Source organism: Diabrotica undecimpunctata, chromosome 4 (genome assembly GCF_040954645.1).
Source record: "Diabrotica undecimpunctata isolate CICGRU chromosome 4, icDiaUnde3, whole genome shotgun sequence".
Classification (NCBI taxonomy): domain Eukaryota; kingdom Metazoa; phylum Arthropoda; class Insecta; order Coleoptera; family Chrysomelidae; genus Diabrotica; species Diabrotica undecimpunctata.
In genome coordinates this window covers 119053918-119063725 of record NC_092806.1, presented here as the reverse complement: position 1 = coordinate 119063725, position 9808 = coordinate 119053918, and the positions used below count along the sequence as shown (strand labels likewise).

At 34.8% G+C, this 9808-nt stretch overlaps 1 protein-coding gene across 1 annotated transcript; it reads right to left on the bottom strand.

Annotated features, from left to right (window-relative positions):
- Window positions 1-1053: 1053 nt before the first annotated feature.
- LOC140438923 (uncharacterized) lies at window positions 1054-9512 on the bottom strand. The gene is made up of 3 exons (XM_072528556.1): window positions 8738-9512; window positions 6562-8653; window positions 1054-1348 (listed from the first exon to the last, which is right to left on the bottom strand). Exons 1-3 carry the CDS (start codon window positions 9510-9512, stop codon window positions 1054-1056), a joined length of 3162 nt encoding a protein of 1053 aa, XP_072384657.1.
- Between the last annotated feature and the right edge of the window lie 296 nt (window positions 9513-9808).

The window sequence follows — 9808 nt, the reverse complement described above, 5'->3', positions numbered from 1 at the left end:
GAGGGAACAGTGAACTTAACCTAACAAATTATGGATCAATCTGATTCGCAATTATGGCAAACGTATAAACCCTCTTGGGTTGTGTATTCTTCATGTGACCAATGTTTACATTCAATGCATTGAACCTAACCTTCCCCTGGCTTACTTGAACCGTATGGTTCACAGCATATAAGGCAAAAATACTCTTCATCTTCTTCATCACTCTCTTGGTGTTATTTTTTAAATGATTTCTTTTTTTTAAGATTTTTTGGTTTTAGTTTAAGGTCAAAAAAATTTTTCTTAACGCTTTTCTTCTTCTTCTCTTCATATTCTGCCGCAATTTCTTCTTTTTCGGGGGTATCTGTATATAACCGATTTTCTTTTCTTTTTTCCTTTATTTCCTTCTTTTCTAGGCGGGGCTTTGGGGAAAGATCTGACTGCTTCCGGTGTAAACTACTTAGCTGAAGAAACACGTGAAGTTGACGCTGTAGGAATATTATTTAGTTCATTGTTGGTTTCATCTGTGACAGAAAAAGATGTTGCTGGTGCGGGTTCTTTAATTTGTTGATTTCTCTGGTTATTTGGTGTAGGTTTATCATCTCTTTTTCCTGATTCTGTCGTGTTAATTTCAACATCAGTGGTCACTTTATTTGCTGGTGGAGGCCTATCTGTGCCATAAGACGGTGCGTAATCTAAAGGTGTAAATATATTCCTATTTAAAGGAAATATTCCCGTGCATCTAAAGATTGCTTGGATGTTGCTGGATGTCAGTGCCATCGGAAGTGCTGTAGCTACTATGGATGAGATATTATAAATGGTCATAGTTTTCCGTGAATTGCTTTGCATCCATGAATTACAGCCCAAATTAATTGCTTTTTTAATGGCCCATATACAGAGCGATCCAATGGTTGTAACTTATGAGAGCAGTGAGGCGAGAAGGATAACACAACAATGCCGTTCTCAAAGCAATAGTCCGGTGCCTGAATAGAAAAATGAGATGCGTGATTATCTAGTAGTAGCAGGATTTTGTGATCGGTAGTCGCTGACGTATATTTCCGAAAGTGTTGTAAGAATTTAAGAGAAATTCACTTTCTTGCATCCATCCGCAGTCTCATCGACATTGTATATGTCTTTAAGTTCGAATTTATATTTGTCCATAACTTTCTGCAAAGTATCAAAAAGACAGGAAACATTATTCTCGTTAAAACTAGTGGTACGAGCTAAACTTGTTGGTTTTGCGCACCTTAACGAGAGTTGGGGTTGTTGCTTCATAAATCTGCGGAACCAATCTTCTGCAGCTATCTGGTTTTGCTCCCACTGTGGTGGTATTGCTAACTTATATTTATTGGCTAATTCATATGGCAACTCTCTGATTTATTTTGGACAAAAACCATAATATATGTTTGCCGCTCTTACAATATAATTTGCCATAATTTTTTTTTGGACTTCGGTAAAAACTTTGTTCCAAGCTCTATAACCCATGAAAAGAGAATTATTTAAACCCTCAACTGGTGCTTCCTTTTTAATTTTAAATCGTCTTAAAGAAACATGACACAAAACGTACTTCTTTGCCACTGCACGAATGGATATACTATTTATTATTTCGGCTTATGCAGCTTCATAAGTTGCAATATCTTTGGAACCTCTATTACTTCTTCTAATTTTTGTACGAGGCATTCTGGAAATAAAAAAATAATATATTAACAAACCAGAATGCTTAAAATTGTTAGCGGGGTCGGCTGTAACGTTACAATCGCCCTCTCGACAGTATGTTACGTTCGGCCCCGACCTTACTTTTTAAAAACTTTTTAATTTTTGACAATGAACAACGGTAAATGTAGACAGTTACTTGTGTTTATATTATCTTCAAATATCTAAACTAACTATATATGCAAGATAAAGTACATACCTGAAACAATAAAGCTTATATTTCACTTAGATATCACTCGAAAATTATTACTAAGGAGCACTAAAAACAATTGCGTTCTTGTACACAATCGAGACTGGCGCCGATATCGCTCACGTAAAGGTGGGTACACATATGCGAACCGAACTGTTCGCGAACTGCTCGTGAGCTGTTCGCGAACAGTTCGTTAAAAATATGTTTATGTTCGACTATCCAATACCCTAAGTATTTAAATAACAAACCGGGAATTAATTTACATCGTTATTCTAAATATTTCGGTTTTGTTTACATTATCTGTTATTAATGTCTCTCGTTACTTTTGAATAAGCCGAGCTCGTTCAGCAATTTTGTTTAACCGAATAATCTCATCGCACACTTAGCAGAAACAATTTATAGTCTCGAACACCGTCCAAATTTAACTGCGAACATTCTTTGTGTTCGTCCCAAAAACCGACAGGCCGTGGTTCCTGAAGAGCAACGAACGAACACCTCGCAAGCGGTTCGTCCCGTCGTACACATTAACGAATATGGCGTTCACAAACGGTTCGCGAACAGTTATGCTCGCATGTGTGTACCCAGCTTAATAATATATTGTAGTCGGCAATTTTGTCAGTTTACAAAACTAGGGCAAGCGCTGTTACTGTTTTCGTGGTTTCAGATATTTGAGTTGTTGCTTTCGCTGGCTGTTACTTTCGACCCCGGTCTACCCTAATTTTTAAAATAAATCTTTCAAATACGAATACGAATACACTATGGGAATTTTTGATTTGTACGACCAATTTTTTGTAAAACTGGGTGGCTTTTTTACCAACGTAATTGTGTAACCTCACATGTAAGTCACTTTTTACATTAATTATCTCTTTTCACTCCATTTTAAGGTGCCATTTTTTAATTGGATTTTTTGTTTTAATTTATAAGGACTGATTTTCCTTCTAAGAGCAGCTTGTCTTACAGATATGGACTGATGCAGTTTTATAGTATTATATAGATATATATATATATATATATATATATATATATATATATATATATATATATATATATATATATATATATATATATATATATATATATATATATAATAGTTTTGAGTTATTTGAACCGTACTATATTTAATATAAAATTAGTTTTTCTTGGGTTTAGGTTTAATAAATTATATTAGATGTGGAACTAGATTTTATTTTCCATAAAAATCAACGTTTCGGAAAGAAACACTTGCCTTTGTCAAGATTCAAAACATAAAAACGGACACTGACATTAATGAAGTGATTTCACTTTAAACACTTCATTTGTGCCAGTGAAACACTTCGTCAGTGAAACACACACTTCAAGTGAAACACTTCAATAATGTCAGTGTCCGTTTTTACGTTTTGAATCTTGACAAAGGCAAGGGTTTCCTGCCGAAACGTTAATTTTTATGGAAAGTAAAATCTAGTTCCACATCTAATATAATTGATTTAACCTAAACCCAAGGAAAAACTAATATATATATATATATATATATATATATATATATATATATATATATATATATATATATATATATATATATATATATATATATATATATACTAGCTGACCCGGCCACGCGTTGCTGTGGCTAAAGTTTTTGTTATATTACATTATAGTAAACAATCTAAGAGGAACAATAAGAGAACATCAGTCACGGAGTCCACTATGCTTTTTTACACAGATGGTATTTGTAAAAAAATATAGTGATCTTCTTATTTGACTTTCTACTACTATAACCCTTTAGTACAATGAAATTATTTATGAACAAAGACGAAAATCTTGATGTTGGTATACAAATTCACTGGATTGAGATTTGAAGGGGAAGTACGTTAAACACAATTAATTAAAATGTTCTTACACTTGATATTAAGCAGAAATCAATAGGTACAAAATAAAAATTTATCAGATTTATTATTTCCATTTAATTTTATAACAAATATAAGTATATTACAGTATAATACAGTAAATAACATGTGACGCTTAAACTCATGAATGAGGTAGGCAAGGCAGACAGTCTTAAACTTTTAAACATTAATATCTATTTTTTTAATTATAAATACTTTCAATTTCAATTTAATTTAACACCAATCGGTGTACAATGTTTTTGGTTAACCTGTCTTTAGCTAACACAAATAGATTCGACGGTTTCCCAACACGTGAACACGCAACATATAGTTGCCCATGAGAAAAACATGGATTTTCCAAATCTAAACCACAAATGGACATTATTTGACCTTGAGATTTATTTATAGACATGGCGAAAGCTAAACGAATTGGAAACTGTAGCCTTTTGAAGGATATGGTAGAATCTGATGGTATCATCGGAATACGTGGCAGCAGGACCACTTTTCCTTTAAACTTCCCAGCCAAAATGGTTGCTTCAAGAATGTTTCCGGTGATCTTTTTGATGACCAAACGCGTACCGTTACATAATTGAGGTGGATTCAAATTACGGAGGAGAATAATAGGGGAACCAATCTTTAATCGAAGATTATGTGGTGGCATTCCAGGGATATCTAATGAATTTAAAAATTCAATCGGAAAATTTACACTTTCATTTTCATCAACAACAGTATCGATTGATTTAAAAAACATCAGATCACCTGGTAACAACTGTTGTATCTGGAAGTTAATTTCGTCAACATCAACGTTTTTGGCTGCCAAAATCGCCCGTTGACTAAGCCATTCATAATTCAAATAATTATTCTGTATATCCGGAAAAATACTCTGAATCAATTCATTTTTATCCTGAACAACAGTGCAAAAATTGTCTGGTAGTTTAATGCATTGCGTATTTGGTTGCAGTTCTATTTTACCGTTCCCAATATCTAGTAGTTGTTCGGAAAATATTTGTGCTGATGGATTATTTTGCAATTGTACTCGCATATTTATGGTCAATCGAAGTGTTTCAACACTTCGCCATAAGAATGATTGTTTCAAACATGCGAAACACCGAAAAGTTTATTATTGCTGTTTAAATCTTGCATAGTTTTGTTTAATGCTTCAAGTGAATATTTGTGTGCCATTGTGCACTCATCCCAAATTATTATAGAACTCTTCCGCAACACTGCAGCTATTCCACTATTCTTTTTGATGTTACACATTGCATCTGGTTTATTACGAACGTCCAATGGCAGCTTGAATGTTGAATGTGCTGTTCGCCCACCATCCAGTAAAGTAGCCGCAATGCCTGACGATGCTACTGCTAATGCGATTTTTTGTTGCGACCGTATTTTGGCAAGAATCAACAATATTAAAAATAATTGATGGTCAGTTACCTAACAACTCCAGATTAATTTCATTTGACGTAAAAAATCTTTTTCCTAGTATCCCTCCCACAGAAACTTTTATTCTAGTAAAAAACCTTTTAGACCAAAATAGTACAAATCCAATCATTACATCTGAAATTTTACATCTTCTTGAAGTTTGCATAAACCAGGACTACTTTGAATTTAATAATGAATTATATACAAATAACAGTGCAGGACTTATAATGGGCAATCCTCTAAGCCCATTGCTATCAGATATTTTTATGGATCATCTAGAGACAAAGATTTTAAAACATCCCATATTCAAACAGTTTTTATATTGGTGGAGATACGTAGACGATGTACTGGTATGTTTCACAGGAACTAACAGGCAACTCGACCAATTTTTATCGTATATTAATTCTCTTCATAGTCATATTGAATTTACAATAGAAACAGAACAAAATCAATCCATAAATTTTTTAGATTTAAAAATTACCAGACTTAAAAACAAACATGACTTCTCCATATTTCATAAACCTACCCATACTGACACGACTATTCACAATTCATCATCCCATCCCACACAACATAAACTGGCAGCCTATCATAGTATGTTACATAGATTAACAGCAATTCCTATGTCAAAATACAATTTTGAGACAGAATTAAATATCATTAAGCAAATAGCAGTAAACAATGGATACAACGAACAAACAATTAATAAAATGTTAAATCAAAAACTACAGAAGAAAGCCCTGAACTTAGTATTTCCACCACCAGAGAAAAAACCCAGTACCTTCTGCTCGATTACATATACAGGCAAAATATCAACAAAAATAGCCAAACACATAAAAAAGAAAGGAATAACACCAGCTTTCAGAACAAATAACAACCTAGGCAAATATATTAAAAACAACAAGAGCCAACATAAAAAACACTTACACAGTGGTGTGTACAAACTTAAATGTGGCGACTGCCCAAAAACTTACATTGGTCAAACAGGTAGAAATTTTAATAAACGAATAGCAGAACATAAAAGGGCTTTCAATAATAGAAAAACAGATTCTACATACGCACTTCACCTTCTAGATCATAATCATTCTTTTAATGACGAATTTAAAATTCTCCACATTCAAAATAAAGGCCTTAAGCTATCTTTGTTAGAATCTATGGAAATCAACAAATTAAAAAACACAGATATAATTCTGAATGACCAACTTGAGACAAACAGTTCTCCCCTCCTCAACCTATTCCATTAGAGACTATAAAGTGTAAACCCATACCAAAAACAGATCACTTGAGAAAGGCAATCAGCCGAAACAGCTGTAGTGATAAGAAATTAAAATAAATTTTGTGGAAGTTTGAAAACAAAGTTTTCAGTGTTTTATTGTTACGATATTAAAAATGTCTTACCGGTTCCACCGGGTGCATCCAAGAAAAAAAAAACCGCCTTGTTCAGCAGCAACAGCCAGCATAATCCGATCATAAATAATTTTTTGTTCTACTGTCAGTAATGGTTCACTGTTCATGATAATTGTTGCTAAACTTCCATGGTCATATTGATTTTCTCGTTGTAAATCGGTATTGACTAAGTCGGTGGATGGACGATTAGGTGATGGCATACCATAATGATTAAGTGGTAAATTTGAAATAAGAACACATAAATCCTCGATCAAGACCAATGCTTCATTGTACATCTCTGGTGTATAATCTATGTTTTTACATTGATTTGTTTGTCTAATTCGGTGCAAGATGTCTTCTGTCATACAATTTTTATATTTTTCCCACAAAGTTTGTGCTTGCGAGGGATAACATGTCGTCAAAATAATTGCAAACAACTGACGAATGTTATTCGGTGTTGATGTCAACGCAGCATCAGCAAGCGTTAAGTCCCAATGGTTATCGTCTTCTAGCAATTGCAGTTCACGACATGCATCCTGGTATGTATTGAATACTCGACCATTAACTGTTCGTAAAAATTCAAAAGACGTTGGTCCAGGAACATTCACCAATAACAAACGTAAATAGAAGCACTCACGTTGCTTTGGATGTACCGTGTAAAGTCTCCCCAATGTCTTAGCTTTGAATATGCCTGTAATGGAAGGATGTGGTTTTCCTTGTTTCCGTGGCTCCCATTTTTTACTGGATTTGTTCCATGTGAAATAACGTGGAACATCACCAAACACCAATGTCTTCGCGAATTGGCCAAAAACATCAGGTTTTTGACACAATGTAAAAAATTCAATTAGAGTCGTTTTCGGAGCTTCAAACGCTCTTTGGAGAACATTTTCTTCAGTGAAGTATACACGTTGACCGTTTTCAAGATGTATTGCCAGATGTTGGACAGCAGGATCTCTTTCGTGGATGGGAAAGCTGAGAATATGCCAAATAGCTTCATTGCTGCTAATGTATCTGCCCATTTGGTATCGTGCTATTTCGTCATTTTTATTTATGTTTTGTACTTCAAATATGGCTAAATCACTGCCTTTATTTACATATTTACAAATATACTTTATTGATTTAACAGAACTGCAAAGCTCAACATTGATATGAGCTTTGTAAGTTTTTGAAAGTAGTGGTGAGTATGGTACCACCCACTGATTATCAAACTCAACTTGATTTGGAAAGTTCGGCAGTCGCATTGTAAATGTGTGGCCACCATTCTCAGTACTTCTGCGGTGATACATTGGATAACCATCAATATCCGTGATCGTGTCATTCGTATGCGGCTTTGGGAATTTTTTTTTACATTTTCCATTTTCCATGCACGGTGACGTCATGTTGAAAGCACCGCATGGCCCATGGATCATGTGTTTGGTGACAATATCAAATAATTCTTGATCAATTAATGGGTCTGGAATTTCGGCTGAAATTATTTGATCGATTTCTTCAGGACGGATTATATCTTTAAGCCAAACCAAAATGTGGGCATGAGGCAAACCTCGCTTTTGCCACTCTATCGTATACAGCCAACAACGTGTGATACCAAAAATTGAATATTTAACAATAAAATCAATTAAGGATTTCAATTTTTGTTTAAACACACGTGCAGTTAAATCATGACGATGAATGGCTTGTTGTCCTGGCAATAGTAAAGTTTGTATATCTTCCCAATTCGGATTACATGTGAATGTAATAAATAAATCCGGTCGGCCGTAATGACGTACGTAAGTCATCGCATCTTGTATGTATTCCTGCATGTTCCGTGGACTGCCGATGTAGCTTGAAGGTAAAATGAAAGCATTACCGATGTCATTGGGATTTAAATTTCCATCGATGTTTCCAGCAACAGCATCTCGTAAGTGAATATATTCTTCCGATCGTAGTTTTGCCTGGTTGAATCGAAGGAATCGCAAGCGTTCGCTTTCGACCTTAGCATACATATCAACAATGTATTGATGGAACAGCTGACGATATCGAAGGATATAATTGTCTTGATGTTGCCTAACCATTATTCGGTATGCGTAGTATTTCATTGAGCTAACTTTATTATTTCTGTAATCACCTAAAAAAATAAAAAATAAAATGCAATACGAAATTAAAATCTATACATACAGTAAGAAAGTAAATAGATAATTGTCAAATTTACCGGTATTTGGATCATACTGTTTGATATTAAGGTGATATTCATCTTGTCCTTGCCAAAATATCAATGGATATTGTAGTGCGTCATATGAACGGTGTAGATCCGAAATCGTACTGACAGTGTTGTCTCGCCGTGTAATTTTTATAGATCTTTTGTCAACTGGATCACCAACCATGATAACAGCAACCTCATCAACAGTAGTTGGAGCGTTGAATCTACCAGCATGTTCACCTAATAGTACTTTGTCGGCTTTTATGACGATTTGATAATTGTCATTTTGCAGTCGTGGCGAAACTCTTTTGATCAATTGAATTAGTTGATTGTGATCTTCTAAAAAATTTTCCAATAATATCACAATTGCTCTTTCCTCTGCTTGTTCAATAAAATTATACAGGCACCGAGTCGTCACGCGCTCTTCACAATCGCCCATAAAATAAATTTGAAGAAATTTCGGATTGTTATCAGGCATTGGCATCAGTGATCCGATTTTATGGTACACCTGGCCTTGAATTTTGAATGTAGTTTCAAAATTACGTCCATCGGATGCACGATCGCAAATTTTAGTTGCCCCAAATGACGTCATTTGGAAGCAAGAATTAAATTTGCGTATCTTACGCAAAAATAATTTGGAATCATCTGAATTGCCAGTAAGAAGGGATAATAAAGGCTCCGGCGGAGCGGGTAGAGGTGACAGCACAACTTTTCCTGATGCGCAGCACATGCCGGCTGCTTCATTCCGAAATTTCAATGCCTGACAATATTGACATACTTTATCCATTCCACCGATAGCGATTTTTGAATGCGCTAAGTAGTTAATATCTGGTGCATATTCAAAGGCAAGCCGAACGAATGATGCACGTGTTAATGAGCGGCTGATCCGTTGCCTTTGTCGATCTAGTACTCGTACTGTAGCTATGTTTCGTTGTCGTGCCACTCTTGTTCTCGTAATATTCTGTTGCAGACGTTCGTCACGCTATTCTTGAGATTCTTGTGCACGACTTTCTGCAGTCCTAATTCTTTGAGCTGCATTTCTTGTTTCGATTTGTTCTGGTAATTGCTGAGCTCTTTCAACAC